The following is a 27,078-nucleotide window of genomic DNA, read 5'->3' as shown; positions in this document are numbered from 1 at the left end:
ATGCCGTATAGGCTCAGCAGTCGTCCGGGTAGGTAATCCAATGTGCAGGTCCACTCGTCCTCGCCCAGAACTCCTCGGATGAAAGCACCACGCGTGGTCTGCCCAGCCTGGTTAAGACTCTAGATAACGCGAGGAAACGATGGGGGTGCTGCTCACTTTAGAACTCTAACCGAACGATGCACCATACATAATAGACTATTATTAACTTAATAGAAATACGTCCCACTCGACGGTACAGTGCCAAACTATGACAATTCAGCTATGAATTTACACGAGGTCTCAATGCCTATTCTGGGGCCAAATAGGCCATACTGCACCACACGTGGGTCGTGGGTGAGGCTTCACGTCTGTTACTAGGTTGGAGGGTAAAGGACTAATGGACTAAAAAAAAGTTCTACTTTACTTGCGCCATATTTATATGCACGGTGAACAAATAGTACCATTCGTATTTCGGTAGCCGTATTCCTACGCGGAACCGGGGCTAGTTGGGACATGTTCGTCGGCACTATTGAACTTGACTCAAGGGGCTTGTCTGCTGGCGCCAGGTTCTTGTCCAATGAGAGAATGAACTATTATGGGCTGTAGTAGACTAAAGGGATATTCAGTGTATATGTACAAAGAATATACAAGGGATATCAAACGATATACAAATACTATTAAATATATATCCATAAATAAATATATATATTCGGTTTAATCTGATCCTTCACAACAACTATCCCCGGGTTAATGAAGGTGTTTAATTCTATTCTTACATAGGTTATGTCATTCCAGCCTTTGTGCCTGACCAGAGGGGCTGTTACATGCGTGCACTTTGACCATAACCCTTTTTTCCTTTTCTTCTTATTGTCGCTGTTTAAATGACGTCTGTTTGCGCAATTTAACTGTGATCCGATCCTGCCTTAGATCTGCTGGTATGCTTTAATTTAATTTTGTTTTAAATTTTCCTTTATCCATTTATGCTATAACATTGCAACATTAATACGCAGACTCGGAAGTAGATGGGTACAGGGATGATGTTGAGTTATTATATAATAATGTCTATTTTTTCCATTATAGTTGTCTCATGTTAGGGCCAAGGCTCACGGTGGTTTTCGACCGATATCTTTATTGAATTTAATTTTTATTTTTACTTGTGTTTATTAAGTGGGGGGACTAGTGGGGGTTTAATCAGGGGTTGATCTAGAGAGGGGGCATAGGGAGGGGATTGGAGAGTGGGTATAGGAGGGTTAATAATAGGACGGGTGGGTTAGGGTTTAGAGTAGAAGGAGGGGGGGGTGTAACTGGGGTGGTATTTTTCTGTGTTTTATGTACTGTTGTCTTATATGTGTGTAATTGTTCCTCCTCTGAACTCCTGGGATTGACCATCTGGGCCCACCTGGATCAACGCCTCTGTACTCAGCCTGGCTGCACTGGTATGTTCTCTACGCATTTAGACAAATTCGACCATGGCTAAATTGAATATTTTAATTTGGAACGCAGGGGGTCTTAACGCCCCACACAAGCGTGCCAGTGTCCTTTGGTTATTGAAGAGAAGAAATATTGACATTGCTCTCCTTAGTGAGACGCATTTATTGGTGGGTGATGTGTCAAGGCTAGCAAATCGACAATATCACGTTATCTCCTCATCCTCAGCCGATGATAAGACGAAAGGAGTCGTCATAGTTACAAGACGTAACCTTGATATCAAAGTCCTGGATGTGTGGTCGGACACGGAGGGAAGGATTACTATAGCAAAAGTTGAGTTCTCTCATAGGAAGATGGCAATAATAGCATTGTATGCCCCTAACACATTTGATTCAGCGTTCTATAATACAATCACGAAGAATATGTTGGAACTTACTGGATACGCTCTCATTGTGGGTGGCGATTTTAATGCGTGCTGGGATGCGGAGATGGATAGGTCCGGGTCCTCTGAAACAAGCGACCAAAAACGGTCCTCTAAGGCCCTCAGGATGTGGGCCCAGGACACGGGGCTCGCAGACCTATGGCGCTTATCCAATCCCACCCTCAAGGATTACTCTCACCTGTCAGCCAGACACAAAACCTTCTCTCGAATAGACTATGCATTCGCGTCCCCTAATATGTTTGATAGTTTCGACGTCTCATTGGTTCCCCTGGCTCTCTCGGACCACAAGGGGATTTTCCTTATGGCAACCTTTGGCAGGCTCTCCACGAGAGCTCCCAGGTGGCGTTTTAACTCAACCTTATTAAAGAACGATGATTTCTGTTCTGAGTTCAGGAGTAAACTAGCTGAATTCTTACAGATCAATGTTGGCACGGTCGATGACCCCAGGGTCCTATGGAACGCATTGAAAGGATTTATCAGGGGTCATGTCACACTTTTCGCCTCCAATTTGCGTAAATCCCGGTCAAAAAAAGCGAGAAGGACTGGAAACATTATATGCGGACCTATACGCATCTTTGCAAACTAACTATAGTGAACGACTAAACACACAACGTAAGATAGTCAAGAAAGAAATAAACTCCATACTTAAACAACAGTCTGAGTTCTTGATACATAGGACAAGGCAAAATTACTACTTTCACGGCTCCAGGCCTAGCCATCTATTGGCAATGAAAATACGCTCGAATGATCATTTCCCGGATATCCCCTTGATCAAGACGCGACAGGGTACAGTCACTACTGATTCGAAAAAGATCAACGACACTTTTAAAGAGTTTTACTCACAGTTATATAGCTCAGAGGTTAATCTGGACGACTCTAAATTTGAATCGTTCATTGGCGGGCTTGAGATACCCCACATTTCTGAGGAAGAGGCTAAGGAACTGGGGAAACCGATCACCCTTATGGAACTAAGGGAGACTATTGCTGAAATGCAGAGGGGTAAGGCACCAGGCTGGGATGGTATTCCACCCGAGGTATATTTAGCTTTCTGGGACCAACTGGGTCCATTGATGCTCGATATGATCAATTACGCTATCGAACAAGGGGAGTTCTCAAGAGATGTCAACATGGCGTTGATTTCTTTACTTCTCAAGAAGGACAAAGATCCCAATGATTGTGGTAGCTATAGGCCCTTGAGTCTTCTCTGGGCTGATCTAAAAGTGTTTGCCAAGGTGCTGGCCCGCCGCCTGCAGAGATTTATGACGGTATTGGTACACTGCGATCAAACTGGTTTTATCCCGGGGAGCCTGGCTGCAGATAATCTTAGGAGGCTGTTGCATGTAGTCAATAACAGTATAGACAATACAGCTCCGTCCACAGTTCTGTCTTTGGATGCCATGAAGGCGTTTGACAGACTAGAATGGTCATACCTGTGGAAGGTACTTGAGGTTATGGGTCTTGGAAAGAATTTTATTCATATGATTAAAGTCCTGTATGCCTCGCCGTCGGCAATTATACTGACCGGCAAAAACTGTTCCACACTTTTCCCAGTCTCCAGATCTTCTAGACAGGGTTGTCCTCTGAGCCCAGGACTATTCGCGCTTTCCCTCGAACCATTGGCCCAATTTATTAGGCAATCAGAGGACATCGTCCCCATAATGATCAATAATACACCACACAAAATTGCTCTCTATGCGGATGACCTACTGATTTTTATGGATGACCCTTCCCGGTCGGCCACAAAATTATTGGGAATAATCGACGACTTTGGTAAATTGTCAGGCTTTAAGATTAACTGGAACAAATCAGCCTGCCTACCTCTTAATGAGCTGGCCAAGGCGGTGCGACTACCAGCTGATATCCCCATAGTGGAACATTTTAAATACTTAGGCATAGAGATATTCCCCACGCTGAGTCAAACTACTAAGTACAACTTCACGGGTACTTATGATAAAATACGCCAGGATCTAGACAGATGGTCGTCCCTTCCTAACTCCTTACAAGCCCGGGCTTCCATAATCAAAATGAACGTCCTGCCTAGGATACATTTTGTTAGCTCAATGCTCCCCCTGCCCCCTCCAATAGACCACTGGCGCAAGGTACAATCGATGGTATCTAAGTTTATCTGGAATAACAAACGCCCGAGAATCAAAAGAGCTACTACTCAACGTAGGAAACAAGATGGGGGCCTCGCAATCCCTGATTTTAAGCTTTATTTCTGGTCCTTTTCACTGAGACCTCTGATGTGCTGGCTAGACCCTGTAGATGCTGTATCTTGGCGCTCCTTAGAAGCGGCGGCGGTCTCACCGCTAAGATTGCAGGATGTGGTGTACTCCACTGTCCCTATTTCGAAATGCCGACTGAGGTATGGACCGATCATAACTCACGTGATCCAGACGTGGCGTAATGTACAGAAGTCGTGTGGGGTTAAATGCCCATGGCACCTGGACTCTCCCATTTTTAATAACCAGCAATTACTTGTTGGGCACAAGCCGGTTAATATTCCTCAATGGCAAAGGAGGGGGGTTCATACTCTGGAGGATATTTATGATAAGAACGGCCACCGTGCGTTTCAGGACTTAAGAGAATTTTATGATCTTCCCGGCGAGTCCTTCTTTCTTTACCTTCAACTAAGGTCAGCGCTGAGGGCGCATGGCGTGCCGTGGGCTCAAGCTTTGCAACCACACCCCTTCCTCAGGCTCATAGTGGACAGGACGACCTCCAGAGGGTTTGTCTCAGACTTTTATACGCTCTTAATTCAGTCCACGTATAAAAATGTATCATTGGATACAATCTGGCGTGTGGATATCCCGGAGTTGGACCCCGAGTTTGACTGGGATGATGTTTGGCAAATGTGGCATTGTCTTCCCGCAACCCCAATCACCAGCAAATTAATTTTAATTATATTCATAGGACCTATCTTACACCTAGGAAACTATTTGCTATGGGACTGATAACCGACTCTCGGTGCACTTTGTGCTCTCAAAAGGCCACTGGCACTTGTATGCATATGTATTGGGATTTCCCACCAGTGGCCCGCTTCTGGAGGTCAATAGCGGACAAACTTTCAGATCTGTGAGGCTTAACTATCCCATTCACAGCTGTTACGCTACTCCTGAACGATATAACAACACTACCCGCGTCCGTACAACTGAAAAGGGTTGTCCTAGCGGGCGTCACAGCAGCGAAGAAGCTAATAGCAATGAGATGGAAGGAGCCTGAGAAGCTCACAGTGATTAACTGGTCCCTAACACTGTTGGATGTGATTTATCTTGAGATATCCACAGCGCGGGTGATTGGGGTGGGGCAGGCTGGGATTGACCTATGGTTCGCAGCAGCTGAGAAGGTCAGGACCGCCGTGTGCGGCTGAGCGGGGTTGGGGTGCTTGTTCGGGGGAGTCCGGCGGTCTCGTGGGAGGGGGAGGAGGAAATGTCTTGTCTGTCTTGTCTTTTGTGATGTCTTGAATTTAACTAGGGATTTTATTGGGGGGCAGCTATTTAGCTAGCTATTTGGTCATTTATTAGATAGTACCCCTGGAATTTTGAATTTAAAATTTAAAAAGGTTGAACTCTGTTTTCTTTTCTTTTTGTCTTTATAATTTATAAATTGTTATATTCTGTATTATTATTGTTTTTGTTATTTTCCTGTGAAGTTCTGTGTATTGTGATTGTGATTAATGTGTTGTCTTGTTTCATGTAAGTAATAATAAAAAAAAATTATAAAAAAAAAAAAAAAAAAAACATAGTGACTAACCCTAACTAGGGATGTCCCGATCCGATCACGCGATCGGGGCCGATCACATGATTTTCCGAAGATCGGGACCGACAATTTTTTTTAATAAATTTTTTTATTTTTTTTTTATTCAACAAACATGACCATGTTTACGTCTTAAACTCATACTGAGGCCTTAGTTTTGGTTTTAAATTGCTATCATCATTCATTTATTTATTGTCACACAGAGCAGAAGAATTTTGCCAAAACAAACCAATAGTATCCAGCTGCAGAACGGCAGACCAGCCACACTCTCAGACCCAAATAAAAAAAAAGTTATTTTTTATTTTTATATTTTTTTTATCCCAATTTCTCACATTACGTTCACCCTGAATGTTGACGTTATCCAGGTGAAAAGTTAACTTCATTCAACGAGGCATTGCAATCCTTGACATAAATCATTTGATGTATAATTAAATCAAAGGAAATGCGTTTGGGTCTGAGAGTGTGGCTGGTCTGCCGTTCTGCAGCTGGATACTATTGGTTTGTTTTGGCAAAATTCTTCTGTTCTGTGTGACAATAAATAAATGAATGATGATATGCAATTTAAAACCAAAACTAAGGCCTCAGTATGAGTTTAAGACGTGAACATGGTCATGTTTGTTGAATAAAAAAAATAAAAAAATAAAAAAATAAAAACAATATATAAAAATTTGATCGGATCGGGAAAGATTGGTATCGGTAGATACTCAAAATCACATGATCGGGATCGGATCGGGAGCAAAAAAACGTGATCGGGACATCCCTAACCCTAACCCTAACCCTCACATACCAGCTCCTTGTCCTCTGCCTTCTGCTTCTTGCTGTCGGAGAAATAACCACTCGAGCTGCGATGCTTCTCTCCTGGTCTGAAGCTGGCTGTGGGAGAGACCGATGAGCTCTGGAAGAAACAAGTACTTCATTATTATTATAATTATTAATATTATTATTATTATTATTATTATTATTATTATTATTATTATTATTATTATTATTAGTATTATTATTGTTATTAGTGTCTTCAACTTCAAATGCATAGACACTCACCACTATAAAAAACACCAACTACATTAAAACTACAGTACTTAACACTTTAACTGCCGAAAACGCCAGAACTCGTCATTCCCCGCCATGCTCAAGTTGCCGAGGACGCCGTAACTCGTCTTTGATATCAATATTTCAAAAATCTGTGATCGAAATCATATTTCCCCTCCGCAGCCTTGACACACAGTGCTGATCTCCTCTCAACCCTCTAGCGGTTCAAGAGCGCCATCTGGTGGCCGATCGGCAGATCGAAACCGGATGTCAACCTTTGAACTGGCAGGACTCACTCCATATGGGGTCCGGGCACTCGCTAATGTTAGAGAGACTCTGTCTTCACACAGTGAACATCGATCGGTGGAAATAACTCGAAAAAACAACATGATTTGGACGTATACTATTATACAACCTGGAAATAGATTGGGCATTTCAACATCCCATAATCGAAAACTGTCTACTCCACGCTGATCGCCCAACGGCCCGAGGAGACTGGGGTGAGTTTTAGCGTGTAGTATTACCGTGTTCGATATAAACTGCTATGATGAACATATGACCCACATTAGATGAATGGTATAACGTTGCCCACGGAATTATAAACGCCCCCTCGCCCATCCGGTCAACATCAGATGACGTGTAGTAAATTCTAGAAGTACGTCCAGTTGAAATTTTTTATCTCGCACAGATTCCTACCAAACTGTATTTGATCATCAATATAATGCATTTGGGGCTATAAATCACGTTCTGGAGAAAGCTGCAGAAAGAGATGAAAACATACTTATACTTTAGACCATATTTTAGTATGAATATGTGAATGAAAAAGTTTAACGTTGCTACACCATGAACAATACATATAGGACATTGAATGGGCCCTAATAATGGCAATCTAGCAATAGAATTTAAAAAGTTATAGCCCTGCAAAGAAGGGGAACTTCTCCATGTTAAATAGAGCTGGCAAGGGATGGTATATCATGAATTTAACCTTGGGCAATCAAAGTGTTAAAGGGGAACTATTTTACTCACTTTTACACAATTCCTGTGAGTTTATGGAACACCTCTGTAATTTTTTATTTTTTTTATTCATTGTTTTGTATTTCTAATCAAGTCCTCAAAAACAGCATTTTTCTACCTCAAGATCTTAAGCCGTTTTGAGCTGACTGTGTGGAGTGGGTACGAGTCTCAGCACATGGGGCCACATTATCATGCAGCTGTGTCTCTCTGACATCACAAATCAGCACATTTTCAGATGACTCAGTTCAGTGAGGGTGAATATTGTGAGAGGAGAATTGGAAGAATGCGCCAATATGAGGATTAGAGACATAGATCATATTAATATAAGTCCACATAGCTAGGAAACAATGCTAAACACTGAAAAAGGCCATTTATAAGATAGTTCCCCTTTAAAAGCATGATATATTAAAATCCATATGGAGTAATTATGTATGTATATAAATAATAGATAATAATAATAATACAGATGATATGCGTCCATCAGGTGGACATATGTCACACAGAGACATTGAACATGTGCACCATGATAGAACATGTGGGTCCTGACTCCCACAGGTTGTATCCTGAAGCCACAGAACTAGGTGCACTTCCTTGGGTCACTTTGCTCTGGAAATGTACCTCATTGCTGCCATGATTGATTTCCCCATCTTCTTAGTACACATTAATACACATCTGTGACAAACAAGACTAATGAGGACTGGTCTCCCTCTGACTAACGAGGTAGTGCCATCTCAAAACCGCTTTGTTTTATTGGTCAGGTCAGGGTACATCTCTGGAGGAAATACAGTTTTCTACAGACTCTAGGCTTGGACGGTTTACTCACACACACACATATACACATACGTGTATTACAAACAATTTATCATAACACACTCTCTTAATACACAACTATACAATACGTACACCTGTCATACACACTGGAACCGCAACATTAAAATTCATTCATCAATGTTTTTTGGGGGGAAAGCCATACTTTTATTGCACACCTTTCTAAAAGCTCTGTGGATGTATTATTAAAATAAATCTATAGCACCTTTAAACCAGGTTTTGTACATTGCAGTTGAAGTCTTTCCCAGTGACAGAAATTACCACAGGACCCTACAGATGCATTTTGTTAAGTATTTTCTATTTGGGTCAAAAGTGGCTCAGGAGGTAGAGCGGTCGTCTGGTAATCGGAAGGTTCACGGTTTGAGTCCCACTCATCCCGGCAGTGTGTCGAAGTGTCCTTGAGCAAGACACTTAACCCCTAACTGCTCAGGTTGGCACCTTGCATGGTTGCCTCCGCCGTCGGTGTGTGAATGTGTGAGTGAATGGGTAGAATGTGAGGAACAAATTGTAAAGCGTGTTTGAAAAAAGCTGTTATATAAATGCAGCCATTTATATGGTTTGGCGTATCAACTATCAAAATAATATGTATTTTGTCAAATGGTCAGAAATCGGTCATGTTGTTGAGTTTGAGGTCATAAACAACTTGAGGGACCATGGAATCTGCATGCACAGATTGATAAACCTAGATCTCTGGACAATCCAGAGAGAGAGAGACAGCCGAAACCCGTCCAATCTTTCGCCGTCGACTAAAGACGCACTTCTTCAACCATTATCTGAAATAAAGACCTAACCTTACTGTCATGCACTTGTCCTAATAAGCTAACCTACACTGTAGCACTCAACACTTTGATGAACATTGTTACTCAGCTGATAGAGTTGTGCCCTTCCTGATGACTTGTCGTACAGAACGTAAGTCACTTTGGATAAAAGCGTCAGATAAATTACTAAATGTAAATGTAAATGTAGGTGCGGAAAAGTGACTATAGCTCGGCCGAGAATGTGCCGATCTACTTAGGACTGGTCTCTCCGTGTTCAGGAGACTCAGGCGTATATAAAAGTCTATTGGATCATGTCTCCAGCACCCCCACAGCCGTAGCTACAACCACTTAATGTCAAGGCTCATTCATATTTTCTCCCCCCGCTCTCTCTCCCATGATTTCAGAATACCGGAAGTGTTGCGGTGGTCTATTGAAGGAGCACGTTCAGTGTTAGACTCCCAAGATGCAACACAGAACGTCACAGGAAGTCCTCTATTCCAACAGCCATCAGACTATATAACACCTCACTGTGCCTCACTGTGCCTCACTGAGCACAGAGTAACAGTATGAATTCTTGCATATCTTCCTAGACATTTGACATCTACATTTCTACAATACATTTGACTGTATATTACTGTATATTTTTGGCTGTATATTTTAGAATGTATATACATATTTTAGAATGTATATCTTTGACTGTTTTTTTATTCTCATTCTTATTTCTTTTATTTTTGGCTACCTAATGTTTATTGTGAGCGATCTGTGGTTTCCCTCGGGATCAATAAAGTACTTCTATTATATTCTATTATATCACTCTCTCTCCCTCTCTCTCCTTCCATCTCTCTCTCCTTCCATCTCTCTCTCTCTCCTTCTATCTCTCTCTCCTTCCATCTCTCTCTCTCTCCTTCTCTCTCTCCTTCACTCTCTCTCTCTCTCTCCTTCTATATCTCTCCTTCTATCTCTCTCTCCTTCTATCTCTCTCCTTATATCTCTCTCTCCTTCTATCTCTCTCCTTATATCTCTCTCCTTCTATCTATCTCTCCTTCTATCTCTCTCCTTCTGTCTCTCTCTCCTTCTATCTATCTATCTCTCTCCTTCTATCTCTCTCTCTCCTTCTATCTATCTCTCTCTCTCCTTCTATCTCTCTCTCTCCTTCTATCTCTCTCTCTCCTTCTATCTCTCTCTCTCTCTCTTTCTCTCTCTCTCTCTCTCTCTCTCTCTCTCTCTCTCTCTCTCATTCTCTCTCTCTCCCCGTCTCCTCAGTCATCAGTTGGACAAGACCTTTCAAGGACCTTTAACTCGACCTTTCCACTAACCCACGCCTGTAACCTTTCCACTGCCCTTTACCCCCAGGCTGAGATGGTTTGCACCCTGCGGGTCCTTTCAGGGGAGGAACAGGTTGTGGGGGTAGTTCCTCCGATGCCACCCTGTTACTACATGGGAGCCCGGGACACTCAGGGTGGTGGGGACAGTCAGTCACAGAGACTGGGACAGTGGCTCGGGAGGTAGAGCAGTCGGTGCTGCACTACCACCCCTGCAGGACTTATACAACAGGAGGTGCCAATCCAGAGCCTGCAGAATAATAATAAGACCCTCACCACCCCAACAACAGCCTGTTCAAGCTGCTGCGGTCAGGCAAGCGCCTCCGCATATACGTGGCAAGAACAGAGAGACTAAGGCTCAGCTTCTTCGCTCAGGCCATCAGAACACTGAACACTGATCTCTCCACACACAAGCACACATGAACACACACATACACACACACAACACACATTCTGCACTCGCTCACACACAAACGCACCAAAGGTCACTTTAAACACATAAGAAAAGGACACTTTAAAGGAAGGGGGAAAAAAGGACACTTTAAGAAAATAACTTGTTGTGATAATTTTTACCATCTTCTACTTATTTTATTTACTATTGTATTCTTGCACAATCGAAGCGGGCATGGCCAACCGCATTTCACTGTATGCCCTGGTATGTATGTGATAAATAAACCTCTTGAATCTTGGTAATCTGGTGGTTCCCGGTTCGATTCCCGCTCGATTCCCGCTCCTCCCGGGCAGTGTGTCGAAGTGACCTTGAGCAAGACACTTAACCCCTGACTGCTCCCAATGAGCAGGTTGGCACCTTGCATGGTTGCCTCTGCCGTTGGTGTCTGAAAGTGTGAGTGAATGAGTGAGTGAATGGGTAAAATGTGAGGAACAAATTGTAAGGCACTTTGGATGAAAGCGCTATATAAATGCACCATTTACCATGTATTTACCATTCACAGAAACCGGATTCTTGTTCTCAGATTGATTGATTTATTCACAAGGAGAATTCCACCATATGTTTCCAAAATGTTCTAACGAAAATGGTCTACCCCACCTTTAAAATGGGGGTGTCGTGTAAATTAGAGTCCCAGCCAGCTAATCACCCAACCCACACGTGTATGTGAGTCAACTCAGACTACCATTGACCTCATCCTGACCTCTGACAAGTCCAAGATCTCCAATAAAGGGTGTAGCTGAACATTGAATGTCCAATCTCTGGTTGCGCAGGGAGTAAGTATACAACCTGGAATATTTAGGAAACGATAGCGATGGTACTTAAATGATTATAGCTGGATACACTAAGGGGGGGGGGGGGGTCCCGCTGGTTGTAAGACAGTAGGAGGGGGGGGTTAGAGAAGCCGCTGGCGGTATCCCATCTGGCCGACGGTGTCTTGGGAGAATCCAAAGTCTTGGACACAGTGCCCACAGAACCTCGGGCCGCAGACGAATACAGCTGGACCCTCTGTGGAACGGTATCTGCCGGTCCACAACGGAGAGACGTGGTGCGACCTCACGTGTAGAGCGCCGCCTCACCTGGAGTCCTCTCCGGGTGGTAATTCCAACACTCGACAGTGTTGGCCTTTATCCATGGAATAATCAAAGCACACAAAGCATAATCCAAGAGCCGTGGAAGGCTCGCCGTCGTCGGGTAGAGTAATCCAATATACAGGTCCAGTCGCTCTTGACCCGGAGCTCCTCGGATGCAATCACCACTAGGGGTCTGACCAGCCTGGATAAGCGTCCAGATAACGTCAGGAACGATGGGGGTACTGATAACTGTAGAACTCGAACCGAACGATGCACCATACATAAATAGACTATTATTAGCTTAATAGAATACGTCCAACTCGACGGTATGGTGCCAAACTATGACCATTCAACTATTAATCTACACAATATCTCAATGCCTATTCTGGGCCAAGTAGGCCCTACTACACCGCACGTGCGTCGTGGGGAGGCTTTTGCGTCTGTCACTCTGTTGGAGGGTAAAGAACTGGACTAAAAGAAAAGTTCTACTTTACGAGCGCCATATATATATGCGCTATGAACAAATAGTACCATTCGTATTTCGCCCGGCATATTACTGCGCGGAACCGGGGGTTGCCTCGACATGTTAGGCGGCACGATTGAACTTGGACCTAGGGGTATGGCAACCTGGCGCCAGGTTCTCGTCCAATGGTAGAATGAAACTATTATGGGCTGTTTAGTAGAAACGGGGATATTCAATGCATATTGTACAAGGAATATACAGGGGATATCAAACGATATACAAATACAATTAAATATATATATATAAATAAATATACATATTCGGTTTAATCTGATCCTTCACAACAGCCGCCCCCTAATTAGTCCCACCTAATTAGCTAAGTAGAGACAGATTAACCGCACTGTCTTCCACTCAAGGTCCGCTGTAAGGGTCAGTCAACTCACAAAGTCATAGGGTCATGGTCATCATCGATAGTATCTGGGAGTCGGGGCAGTTCTATGAGCCTCGCCACGGGCCGTGTGTAGGTGCGCCCTTGGACGAGTACTTCAGCTGCTCGGACCTTGCCATCGGCACCGGTGATCACTTTGCTTACGCGGCCAGCCGGCCACATAGCTCTGGGGAGTGACTGGTCAACTATCATGACGACTGTTCCTTCTGTCAAATTGTCTCTCTCTTTTACCCACTTCTGGCGGGTCTGTAGAGACGGTAGGTAGTGAAGTAGGAAGCTGCTCCAAAACTTGTCAGCTAGTACTTGGCTGTACCTCCACATTCTTCGGCCGTTCGCTTCTTCGGGCCTGTACATTGTCTGGGGTAGCGCGGGGTCCAGCCGCCCCATTAGGAGTGTGTTGGGGGTGACTGGGTCGACATCTGCTACATCACTGGAGACGTAACCGAGGGGCTTTGAGTTCAATACTCCCTCGATCTCCGTGAGGACTGTCATTAGGACTTCCTCTGCCACAGTCTGGGCTCCGAGTACGGCATACAGGGCTGTCTTTATAGAACGTACTTCTCGTTCCCAGGTTCCACCGAAGTGGGGTGCGTTCGGGGGATTAAACTGGAAGTCAACTTGGGCTGGAGCGAGGTGGGTCTTAAGTTCTGGGCCCATAGCTTGGAAGCTCTCTCTCAGCTCTCTTTTTCCGCCTTTGAAGTTGGTCCCGTGATCAGACAACAATGTAGACGGTTGTCCTTTCCGTGATATGAATCTCCGGAAGGCCATAAGGAATGAGTCTGTGCTCATGGTCGGAAGGAGCTCGATATGTATCGCTCTGGTGGTCATGCATTTGAATACAATACCCCACCGCTTCTCGGTGCCTCTTCCTCTCTTTATATACAACGGGCCAAAACAGTCCATGTCTGTGGAGTGGAATGGCTTGTCGCCGATTCGGAGGCGACAGGGGGGTAGGTCAGCCATCCGTGGTATGCTGGGCTGCGCGCGCCACTTACGGCAGTCTAGACAGGTTCGCTGGAAGCGCCGTACTGCTTCTCTCCCTTGCAATATCCAATAACGACGTCTGATCTCCGCGAAGACTCTCTCTGCTCCTGCGTGGTGCACATCCTCGTCGTATTTCTTTATGATCAGCTCTGTGACCTTGTGTCGGCTGTTCAAGACGATCGGGTGCTTAATGTCATCTGGTAGATCGGGGGCTCTCCGCAGGCGACCACCCACTCTGATGAGATTATGTGCGTCACTCTCTGGTGCCAGGTGAATCAGTCTGCTGTCTGATGGGACGGGGTTTCCTCCCTGTAGACAGTCTAGCTCATCGGGGAACGAGTCTCTCTGGGCTCGTTGTAGTAGAAGAAGTTCTGCTTCTTCGTAGTCAGCTGCTGACATGTCAGTGGTGGACTGAATCTCTGGGTGGTGCCGCAGGAATGTTCTTTGTTGCGCACTCTCTAGGGTAATGCAGTCATCTATGTTCGGGTCTGTGGAGGCGACAGTGCTCAGTCCACAGAACATAGGCTTCTTGTTCTCAGCCTCCTCGCTACTTGCTTCCCTCGGGGTGGGCGTAGGCCAATCTCCTTCCGGGAGCTGGAGGAATGCTGGTCCGTCACTGTAGATGTTGCGACGGGTTAGGTCATCCAGGGACATTCCCCGGGTGATGACGTCAGCTGGGTTGTGTTTGGTATCCACATACCTCCAGCTTGCTTCTTCTGTTAATTCTTGAATCTCGGTGACTCTGACTCCCACGAAGACTTTGTATCTGCATGAATCAGACTTAATCCATGTGAGTACTGTCGTGGAATCTGACCACAAGATTGTTCTATGCACCGGGATGGTGAGTTCACGTTGGATTAACGTGGCTAGATGCGCTCCTGCGAGGGCTGCGCAGAGCTCTAGACGTGGGATAGATTGTTGCTTACGTGGGGCTATTCTTGAGCGGGCCAGTATGAAAGCAGTGTGTATCTCTCCTCCCATCTCTTGGGCACGCAAATAGGCAACCGATCCGTAGGCTACTTCGGAGGCATCGCTGAAGACGTGTAGCTCAATCTCGCATGTCTCTGGCCTCACTGTGGATGGGAAGTAGCTGCGGCGTATATTGACACCTGGGAGTGAGCGGAGTTCCGTCTCCCACTCTCTCCATGTTGAGGCAAGGTGTGCGGGTATTGGGTCGTCCCAGCCCTGGTCCTTGTCCCATAGTGCTCGTACAATCATCTTTGCCCTGGTGGTGTAAGGTAGAATACATCCCAGCGGGTCATATTGTCTGGCGAGTGTTCTGTACACACTCCGTCGGGTGGTTGGTATCGCCGCCGACCTTCCTTGCTCTGGAGCCAAGGGTTTGTGTCTATAGTGGAGCGAGTCTGTTTTGAAGCGCCAGACTAATCCTAGTGTCATTTCTTGGGCTTCTCCTGGGATTGTCGCCATCCAGGTCTCGCTGCTGGCAGCCTTGTCTGCGGAGGAGAGGCTGCGCAATACGTGCGGGTCACTGCTGGCCCACTGCCGGAGATCAAAGCCTCCTTTGATTAGGGAGGCGCGTAACTTGATTAGGAGAGCCTCGGCTTCTTCTTGAGTCGAGACGCTTTGTAGACAGTTGTCCACATAGAAACTGTTCTTCACACTGTGTTGGACCTCTTCATCTGCTGCTGGGTCCTCTGTGACGTGTTTCTGTAGTGCAAATAATACTGGGGGGTCGCTGCTGGCCTGCTGCCGGAGATCAAAGCCGTCTTTGATCAGGGAGGCGCGGAGCAGCGCACGGCGTCGCCAGTCTATTTTCTTCTCGACAGGCTGCAGGAGTGTGGTGTCTCCTTCTGTCGTTCTGGAGTGGAAGCAGCTAGTGGCTGCTGTTCGGTTGAGAGATTTAGCGAGGGGGCCTTGCAATGTCCATCCTAGGCGGGTCTCGACTGCTGCAGGACAGCCTCGGGGGCCTGTATGGACCCGGTCAATCGGGACTATGAGTTCTGCATGGTCGGAGCCTATCAACAGGGTCGGGGTAGCGCCGTCTATGAGCGGGATAGGTAATTGACGCAGGTGCACATATTTATCCATCAACTTGGTGACAGGGTAGGTGTACTGCGATAGTCCTATTTCTTGGCTGGTGAAAGCATTTGTGATCTTGTACCGTCGCTCTGGCTGCCCGTTGGCTGCGATAGTGAAGGAGACATTCTCGCCCTTTATCGTCTTTAAATCTCTTCTTATTGTCCGAATCGTCATTTCGTTCTTGCTCCCCCGCAGTCCCAGCTGAGTCGCAGCGGAGGCGAGCAGAAGGGTCTTCTCTGACCCGTCATCAAGGACGGCGTAAGTGTCCATGACTTTATCCTGTTAGCTCAATGTCACACGGACTACCTTTAAGAGCACTTGAGCTCCGTTGCTGCTGGCGGGGTCAATGTACATGACACTTGCCTTGGTGCCGCTCCGTGGTGCAGGTATAGGCCGTCTTCCGTTACTATCGTGTAGTATATCTAGATGGGCTCCATCGCACCGGCTGCACCTTTTCTTTAGGCGGCATTCGGCTGCCATGTGGGGCCGCGCACATCGATAACAGCGCCGGTTGGACTTTATCCATTGGCTCACTTCTTCTGCATTCATCTTTGTGAATGAGTCACATTGTGACAGCCAGTGTTCTTTCTCACAGTAGGGACACGCTATCTTCCACTTCTCCTTTCTCGAGGGGGTGCTGTGACTCTTACTGCTCGGTACTGACTCTGATTGGTGCATGACAGTCACCGATCTTCTTCCATCACTTATTCTCCTGGGTCCCTCTCTGGAGCTTGGCGTGCTCCGCCCGAAGGTGTCCAGTCGTAAGCTGCTGACCTCTCTCGCCAGGAAGTCGGCCAGATCAAGGAGGGATGGCTCGGGGCCGTCGGGATCTCGGTAGTCCCTCTGCCGCCGAAAGCGCTCCTGTCTTGCGGGTGGCAGCTTCTCCAAAATCCTCTCAACGTTAGAGTTGGCGTACAGCTCATGCCTGCCCTTCTCCCGTTGAGCTCCCAGCATCCCCACCAGGGACTGTACTTTGATTGACAGGTCGTCTAGTGAGCGATTGTCTGTGGCTGGGGGTAGGCGGTCAATATGCCTTATCTCCTGGATTACGTAATCCCATATACGTCCATATCTTTGATCCAGCGCTGCAAGGGCCGCTGTGTATGGGGTCGAGGAGGTAGCATAGGCTAGCGCTATATTGTGCGCTCGCGGTACTTTCAGGTGCTTCAATAATATTGCATACTTGTGGCGTTCATCAGCGACATCCACCATCATTGTCTCTAAGCACATCCGGAGCTCCGTGTACTGTGCTCGACTCTCATAGGCGAAGTCTGGGAATGACGGCGTGGCGTTGTATGACGCCGTGGATGGCTGATACATCGGCGAGCGTTGGGGGAGAGACCTCCTGGGCGAGTCCCCTCTTGCGCCTCGCTGTGGGCTGGTACTGGCAGGGTACCATGGCCCGCTGGTCCAGGTACTGTTCCTCGGGGCTGGTCGTGCGTCGTGCTCACCCGTAAATAGAGTCGGGGGTCTGTAGCGCAGCGCCGCGGGGGTATAGCCTGGACTGTATGGGACCTCCTGGTCCGGTGGAGTACTGTGCTGTCGTCGGGCTTGGTTCTCCTCTTCTCCCTCTTCTTCTTCTATCAAATCTTCCAGATCCTGTAATCGTTTATTTAGCTTCTCCGCAGTGTAGGCCGCTCCTTCCTTGTAGCTGGGTCTCGCTTGGACCGGTATGGGAAGGGGGTCTGCGGGGGGTCTAGACTCGGTCTGTTGGTCAAGTTCAGGGTCGCTTGCTCGTTGCGGTGACGCTGCTCTTGACTGCTGTCTCGACGAGTTCCTTGAGCCCCTGGCGGAGGGAGAGGGAGTTGTCCTTTTGATCAGCTGCTCTATTAGTTGCGCTTGTAGTCTGTCGCGCTCTGCGTCTCTTTGGGCACCGGCAGCGGCGCGCTGGGCGTCGGCCCGGTCTCTTGCCATATTCTCTTCCATCTGGAAGCGTCTCATCTCCAGACTTGTGCGCTGTTCTTCGCTCCGTTGCTGTGCTTGGAGGTGTTCGCGCTCGCTGGTCGCCTGTGCTTGGAGACGTTCGCGCTCGCTAAGCGTCTGTGCTTGGAGCCGATCGCGTTCGGTAGAGGCTGTCAGGCTGACGAGGAACGCCTGTTGTAGTGTCCTCTCCGCTTCGCTGGGGGAAGGCGGTAGTGGAGGTGAGCCGCTCCTGCGTGAACCGCTCCTGGGGGTACTCGTTGGGGAGTCCTGGAGCTCTAGTTCCTCGGCGCTCTCCTCTTCTTCTTCCGTGCAGAGTTCTCTCTCTGTAGGGTTGTCTTCCTCCCGGGGCGTGTCGGGGACTACTTCTTTAGTAGTGGCGGGGGGTAAAGGCATGTCAATTCCCTCCTGGTCCCCACCGTGGGCTTGGTCAGTTACATTAGGACCTACTAGGGCCTCTGTGGTCGGGGAAACCTGGTCGTTAAGGTCAGACATAATTTTACTTTCTACTTTTACCACGTTTACCGTTTGTCGAAGGCTAGGTAGTTGACTGACAGTGTAAGCCTCTAAGTACTGAGGTGTCTGTCGTCTGCGCCGCGGGCGTTCTAGGTTAGGAGGATCGTTTCGTGGAGTGTTCATCATAGGCCATTTCGATATTAATAACACTATATTAATATTACACTAGTTACCATCCGGCTCGAAGGACCAATTGTAGCTGAGGGGTACAATTCCCTGACTGTATTGTTAGATATGATATTTAATACCACTACCTCATGTACTTTAACTTCTGGCCACCCAGTACAAGATATAAGTATGATGAACACTTTCCCACCTGATGAAACGAACCAACACAAATGTACCAAATCGAATATTTAATACAGCAAAAGGTGTATACAACATTCACTTAATTACATTTATGATTTGAAATATTGAATATGCACTTTTATGGCAAATGAGTATTCGTAGGTAAATCAACATTGAATGTCCAATCTCTGGTTGCGCAGGGAGTAAGTATACAACCTGGAATATTTAGGAAACGATAGCGATGGTACTTAAATGATTATAGATGGATACACTAAGGGGGGGGGGGGTCCCGCTGGTTGTAAGACAGTAGGAGGGGGGGGTTAGAGAAGCCGCTGGCGGTATCCCATCTGGCCGACGGTGTCTTGGGAGAATCCAAAGTCTTGGACACAGTGCCCACAGAACCTCGGGCCGCAGACGAATACAGCTGGACCCTCTGTGGAACGGTATCTGCCGGTCCACAACGGAGAGACGTGGTGCGACCTCACGTGTAGAGCGCCGCCTCACCTGGAGTCCTCTCCGGGGGGTAATTCCAACACTCGACAGTGTTGGCCTTTATCCATGGAATAATCAAAGCACACAAAGCATAATCCAAGAGCCGTGGAAGGCTCGCCGTCGTCGGGTAGAGTAATCCAATATACAGGTCCAGTCGCTCTTGACCCGGAGCTCCTCGGATGCAATCACCACTAGGGGTCTGACCAGCCTGGATAAGCGTCCAGATAACGTCAGGAACAATGGGGGTACTGATAACTGTAGAACTCGAACCGAACGATGCACCATACATAAATAGACTATTATTAGCTTAATAGAATACGTCCAACTCGACGGTATGGTGCCAAACTATGACCATTCAACTATTAATCTACACGATATCTCAATGCCTATTCTGGGCCAAGTAGGCCCTACTACACCGCACGTGCGTCGTGGGGAGGCTTTTGCGTCTGTCACTCTGTTGGAGGGTAAAGAACTGGACTAAAATAAAAGTTCTACTTTACGAGCGCCATATATATATGCGCTATGAACAAATAGTACCATTCGTATTTCGCCCGGCATATTACTGCGCGGAACCGGGGGTTGCCTCGACATGTTAGACGGCACGATTGAACTTGGACCTAGGGGTATGGCAACCTGGCGCCAGGTTCTCGTCCAATGGTAGAATGAAACTATTATGGGCTGTTTAGTAGAAACGGGGATATTCAATGCATATTGTACAAGGAATATACAGGGGATATCAAACGATATACAAATACAATTAAATATATATATATAAATAAATATACATATTCGGTTTAATCTGATCCTTCACAACAAAGGGGTTATAGCATGCGGGTTAAGTGATCATTATATGATATTCTGTACCCGCAAAAAGCTAAAACAAAAAGCTGGCTGTCACAAAACAGTCACATCTAGAGACCTCAAAACCTACTCCAGCAAGGCCTTTAGCCTGGACTGGTCAGATGAACTCAATGGTACACTGGTTGAAGAAACATGGCTTGGTTTCAAAACCAAATTCTCAACAATACTAAACAACATGGCCCCCCTAAGAACCACCAGGGTAAAAAAATCGCGCTGAGCCGTGGATGCACACTGAAATACTGACCGCTATGAAAACCAGAGAAGAAAAAAAATGCTCTGAGTTTCGTAAAAGTCAGTCAAAGCTTACCAAAAGCAAGAGCAGTGAACTCCAAGCCCACGTGACTGAACTCAAACTGGAAAGAAACAGACTAAGAAATGACGTAAACTCCATGATCAAAACAGCAAAACAAATATTCATCAATGACAAAACTGAGGAAAACAAAAACAAACCATGTGAACTTTGGAAATTACTCAATAATCAACTAGGCTGCAGTAAAAAACTTAAAATCAGATTCTCAAACATAAACATAAAGACGGACAACACGCTCATCACAGACAAGCTGGATGTAGCCAATTACTTAAACATTTTCTTCACAAACATAGCCACAACACTGGTAAACAAACTACCCTCCCACTCAGGGCATTATGGGGTAGAACACATAGTAGCATACTACAAGAACCTAGGGGTCCACAAAGATGACTTCAAACTGGAAATGGTAACAACAGATGAGGTACTCAAAAAACTGAGCGCCCTCCAACCGAACAAGGCCATGGCCATGACAACATCCCCTCCAAATTCCTCAGAGACTCAGCAGCCGCCATCACCCCAGTCATCACACACATAATAAACCTCTCCATAAAACAGGGACACGTCCCCAAGGACTTCAAAATTGCGAGAGTAACACCCCTGCACAAAAAGGGCAGTAAATTAGACCAAGGCAACTACCGCCCTGTTTCTATCCTTACCTCCATCTCGTAAGTCATGGAAAAAATTGTATACGAACAGGTCGAAAAGTACCTTGCGAAAAAAAATCTAATCTACGAATTCCAATCTGGCTTCAGAACATCCCACTCCACTGACACATGCCTTCTCTATTTAAACGACCACATCAAACAAGAGGTGGACGCGGGCAAATACTGCGGCATGGTCATGCTGGACCTACAAAAGGCCTTCGACACTGTCAATCACACCATTCTGTTTGACAAGCAATTGGTTTTGATAGCCTATCAGTGAGCTGGATGCAATCCTACCTGGAGGGGAGAGAACAGATGGTGGAGGTAAACGGTACCCTACCCCCCCCCCCCCCTCACAGTGAGCTGTGGTGTTCCACAAGGAAGCATACTAGGTCCGCTACTGTTCCTAATTTATGCAAATGACATGTCGTCAGCTTGTGACTGCAACTTGTTCCTGTTTGCGGACGACTCAGCCCTGCTGGTCTCTGACAAGAACAAGTTACAGGTTGAAAAAACCCTCAGCTCGGAACTAGGCAAAATCTGCATAATGGCTCGCTGATAACAAACTATCATTACACATGGGCAAAACAGAGTCCATTCTCTTCGGTTCAAATAACAAACATAGCAAGACCGACGGCTTCTCAGTTACAGTGGGTGACAATATTGTCACAAGGAAAGAAGAAATTACCTACCTGGGCTCCATCCTAGAGGCAAATCGTTCCTGTGACAAAATGGCATCCAATGTAATAAAAAAAGTCAACCAACGAACTCGATTCTTGTACCGGATCTCCTCACTGGTAAACAAGAATACCCTGAAGACTCTGGCAGGAGCACTCATTCAAGGGTACTACGACTATACTTGCACCTCATGGTACCAAAGCACCTCAAAGGCGCTAAAAAACAAAATTACAAACATCTCAAAACAAACTGGTCAGACTACTGCTTGACCTTACTCCTAGAACCCACCTCACCCCTGCCCACTTTGACAAACTAGGATGGCTTAGAGTAGACGACAGAGTACAGCAACTTGCAATGGGCCTGGTCTACAAGATACACTACACGACCAAGGTACCCATGTACATGTCAAAATACTTCCCAAAGGTCAGTGAATACCACGATCACAACACCAGAGGGAGCTCCACAAATCATGTTAAACCCAGATTCGGCTCAAACAAGGGACTAAACACGTTTCGCAATTATGCCACATCAATGTGGAACGCCCTACCCAAAGCTGTAAAGGAATGTGAATCACTACCCACTTTCAAAAACACTCTCAAAGAACACCTACGGGAGAGTGCAATTCGAAACTGGCCCCTGTAAATGTCCTAACCCAACCCAATGTACAGTAAATGACCAACTATGGTTTTGTCAATATTCCAATGTACAGTTTTGCTTGTACAGGTGTACAGTGTCCCACCCCACCCACCCAACCTCCTCCAATGTACAGTCCCCCCCCCCACCTACCCTCCAATGTACAGTTTCTACGTCAAATGTATATACTCTCTTTTCTGGACTCTTTTGGTATCACAAACAGTACTGTATTTGCAAATCTGATATGTCATAAATGTATAGATGTAGCAGTACTGTCTATCTGTATGTCATGTATGTCATATATGTTATGATGAATTGAAAATGGGGGACCCTGATGTAAACAAGACTAAAGTCTTTCTCTGGTCTGCATCCCCTTAACAATTGTATGTATTGAGCTGTACTGTACTGTACCCATTCTACAATCTGTTAACAAAGTTTTCAATCAATGAATCAAAAACCATGCTAAACACAGAAAAAAGGCATTTATAATGCATGTCCCCTTTAAACTTTAAACTTAACAACACTTTTTGCCAAAACAGGCCACCGGAGATTCGACGCGACAACAACAACAAAGACAATGGCGGTGCGATCAAACGGAAACATAGAGGACGCAGAAGTGGAATTAAGAAGAGACTGAAAAGTTCTCCTTACAGGCCGGGAATCCTTTCAATTCTGCTGGCAAATGTCCGATCCCTGGAGAATAAGATGGACGATCTCCGTGTGAGGGTCCGCTTCGATCGAGACGTGAGAGATTGCAACATTATGTGCTTCACGGAGATATGGCTTAAAGCAACTACTCCAGACCACATCATCTCTCCGTCGGATTCCTTCTTAGTCTTCCGAGCGGACCGTACAGAAGAATCCGGTAAGAGCATTGGAGGGGGACTATGTCTTCTGACCAACAACAACTGGGTCAATCCGAAGGAAGTAAAGATTCTTTCCCGCTCATGCTCGCTGGACCTTGAACATCTGTCCATCCAATGTCGCCCGTTTTACCTCCCCCGAGAATTTACCGCCATAATCATGACGGCGGTGTACATTCCACCACAAGCGGATACCGCCAGGGCCCTGGCGGACCTACAGGGACATCTAAACAAACATCAGATCAAGCACCCAGACGCAGCCATGATCATAGCTGGTGATTTCAATCAGGCGAATCTGAAGAAAGTGATGCCAAACTTTTTTCAGCACATAGCTTGCACCACCAGGGGAGGAAATACGCTGGATCATTGTTACACCCCGTTTAGAGCCGGTTACAAGGCAGTACCGGCCCCTCCATTAGCTGGAGCAATGAGCACATCTGATCACGACGCCAACTTGCTCATCCCCGCATACCGGCAGAGATCACGATGACGCTGTCGTGTCACGTGAGGTAAAGAAGTGGTCCAACCAATCAGAGCCCACGCTACAGGACGCACTTGATGACGTAGACTGGCTGATGTTTCAGTCTAGCTCAAGTGACGTCAGTGAGTTCGCTCAGGCTGTTGTTAGCTTTATAACAACACTAGCAGATAGCATTGTACCCACGAAAAAGGTTCGGGTCTTCCCGAACCATAAACCGTGGGTTGACGATACTATCCGAGTGCCACTGAATGCTTGCACCACTGCTTATAACCTGGGCAGAGCGTCAGGAAATATGGACGAGTATAAGGCTACAGTCTATACTCTGCGCAAGGCTGTAAAGCTTGCTAAGAGGACATACGCTGGCAAGATAGAGGCACAAATGGTCCAGACGACACAAGAGGTTTATGACGAGCACTACGGACGATAACTGACTACAAAGTCAGCGCCCCCTCAATCGGAGTGCCGACGCCTCTCTCGCGGACCAACTCAACTCCTTTTACGCACGGTTCAGTGCAAACAGTAGCGACGCTAGCTCACCGGCTAACGACGTCACTGACGCACCGGTAGTCATGGAGGGGGGGGGGGGGGGCATCCGCGGGGGGGGGGGGGGGGGGGGGGGGCACTCTCTCAGTGACGGAACACAGTGTGAGAAAAGCATTTATGCGGGTGAACACCAGAAAAGCAGCTGGCCCAGATGGGATAACAGGACGGATACTTAAGTCCTGTGCCAACCAGCTAGCCCCAGTGTGAGTCCGTGGTCCCTGCCTGCTTCAAGGTGTCCACTATAATCCCGGTACCAAAGAATTCCTCCCCAGCAGGTCTTAATGACTACAGACCAGTGGCACTCACCTCTGTGGTCATGAAATGTTTTGAGAGGCTGGTTAAGGATTACATTTGTACCTCCCTACCCAGTGATATGGACCCTTTGCAATTTGCATACAGGCCAAACAGGTCCACTGACGATGCGGTCTCTCAGGTACTACACAGCACCCTCTCTCACCTAGACTGCCAGAAGGAGGGCTATGTGAGACTGTTGTTCATTGACTATAGCTCAGCGTTCAACACCATAGTCCCCACCAGACTGGTGGACAAGCTGATCGAGCTGGGTCTGAGCTCCGCTCTGAGCACCTGGATACTGGACTTTCTGAGTGAGAGGCCTCAGGCGGTCAGGGTGGGGGGTCAGACCTCCAACACCATCACCCTGAGTATCGGGTCCCCCCAGGGCTGTGTTCTGAGCCCCCTGCTGTATTCACTATACACACATGACTGTGTGGCCAAGTTCAGCTCCAACTCCATAGTGAAGTTTGCGGACGACACAGTGGTGGTGGGGCTGATCTCTGACAACGACGAGAAGGCCTACCGGGAGGAGGTTGATGCACTGGCACGCTGGTGTCAGGACAACAGCCTGCTCCTGAACATTGATAAAACCAAGGAGCTGATTGTGGATTTTAGGAGAACACAGCAGGGGACACACACACCACTGTGGATAAACGGGGCTACCGTGGACAGGGTGAGCAGCTTTAAGTACCTTGGGGTCCACATCTCAGAAGATCTGACATGGACAACACACATAGACTCAGTCGTAAAGAAGGCGAAGCAGCGCCTCTACCACCTGAGACAGTTAAGGAAGTTCAGAGTATCGGGGAAGATACTCCAGTCCTTCTACTCCGGAGCTGTAGCTTGAGCATCTTGACTGGAAACATCACTGCCTGGTATGGAAACAGCAAGGCACAGGACAAGAAGGCCCTACAGAGAGTGGTGCGCTCAGCTGAGCGTACTACGGGTATTGCACTACCACCCCTGCAGGTCTTATATAACAAGAGGTGCAAATCCAGAGCCTGCAGAATAATGAAAGACCCTCACCACCCCAACAACAGCCTGTTCAAGCTGCTGCGGTCAGGCAAACGCCTGCACACACCAGCAACTAGGACAGAGAGACTTCGTCTCAGCTTCTTCCCCCAGGCCATCAGAGTCTTGAACACTGAACTCTCCACACACAAGCACACATGAGCACACACACAACACACACACTGTATATACGCTCATACACTAACAGTCACTTTAGCATGAACACACACACACACGCTCATAAAGCACATGCTGCACACGCTCACAGTAGAGAACAGGAGTGGTTCTTGTATAGTAAATAGATGGATATAGCAAGATAGCATACGGATATATAGTATAACTGTAGATTGTATAGTATAGCATTGTATAGTAGTGTACATAAGTCCCAGTGCCTCATCTCAACATTGTACTGCACTATCGCAGGACCTTAGTATGTCTTACCATGCTTTTTGTAAACTTTATGTACATTATACCTGTTATGTCTTATTGTTATTACTTGTATTATTGCACAAATGTCTTATTCTCATTCCTATTCTTATTACTTGTATTATTGCACAATCGCTGCAGGCATGACCTCCCGCATTTCACTGTATGCTTGTATGCCGTGACAAATAAAACTCTTGACTTGACTTGAGAGGGCCCTCATAGCAGTAACAGAGGCTGTTCACTCAGGCAGAGCAAAGGGCCTCTCCTCTGTCCTGATTCTCCTGGATCTGTCAGCAGCCTTCGACGCAGTGACGAGCAGGAATGGGAGTCACTGGCTCTGCGCTGGCATGGCTGTCATCCTACCTCGATGACCGCTCCTGCCAAGTATCATGGACCCTGTCGCCGCCTTCAAATGGGTGTCCCCCAGAGCTCGGCCTTTGGACCCCTACTCTTCTCCCTCTACACCAAATAATAGTCTCATGCCTTCTTGTATCATTGCTATGCTGACGATACTCAACTCTTCCTCTCCTTTCCTCCCTCAAATATCCATGTCACTGAGCGGATCTCGGCCTACCTGTCCAACATCTCCGCCTGGATCATGGATGACGATCAATCACCTCAAATTGAACCTAAGCAAAACAGAATTGCTTCACCTGCCGGCCAAATCCTCCCAGCTGACCGACCTTTCCATCACAGTGGAGAATGTAGCCATGGCCGCATCCCCAACCACCAAGAACCTTGGTGTAGTGGTCCTTGATGACCGGCTGAACACATCGGCGCAACAACCAGAACCAGCCGATTCCTCCTGAGCAATGTCAGAAGGATCCGCCCCTTGCTGACAAAAGAAGCCACTCAACTCCTCGTCCAATCAACAGTCATCTCCCGCCTTGACTGCTGCAATGCACTGCTTGCTGGTCTTCCGACCACCGCTACCAAGCCTCTTCAACTCATTCAGAATGCAGCGGCCCGCCTGATCTCAAACCTACCGAAGTCGGCCCATGTCACCCCACTTCTCAGGGACCTGCACTGGCTCCCCATCGCCGCACGAATCCGCTTTAAGGTCTTCGACCTGGCATATCACGCAGCGAAGGGAACAGCTGCCACCC

The 27,078-nt window shown here is 47.0% G+C and overlaps 1 protein-coding gene across 1 annotated transcript in view; it reads right to left on the bottom strand.

Annotated features, from left to right (window-relative positions):
• The window catches only part of LOC311235712 (transducin-like enhancer protein 4), a gene marked incomplete at both ends in the record, with an annotated part of 199,679 nt that overhangs the window by 72,647 nt on the left and 99,954 nt on the right, over positions 1-27,078 (bottom strand). Inside the window, one exon of the mRNA XM_084323178.1 lies at positions 6,393-6,500. Within this exon, the coding sequence (XP_084179304.1) occupies positions 6,393-6,500 (108 nt within the window). The remainder of the gene's footprint in view (positions 1-6,392; positions 6,501-27,078) is intronic.

This window comes from Notolepis coatsorum (assembly GCF_963971535.1).
Source record: "Notolepis coatsorum genome assembly, chromosome: 10".
Classification (NCBI taxonomy): domain Eukaryota; kingdom Metazoa; phylum Chordata; class Actinopteri; order Aulopiformes; family Paralepididae; genus Notolepis; species Notolepis coatsorum.
Note: the sequence above shows the minus strand (reverse complement) of the source record. Positions and strands in the feature narration are given on the sequence as shown.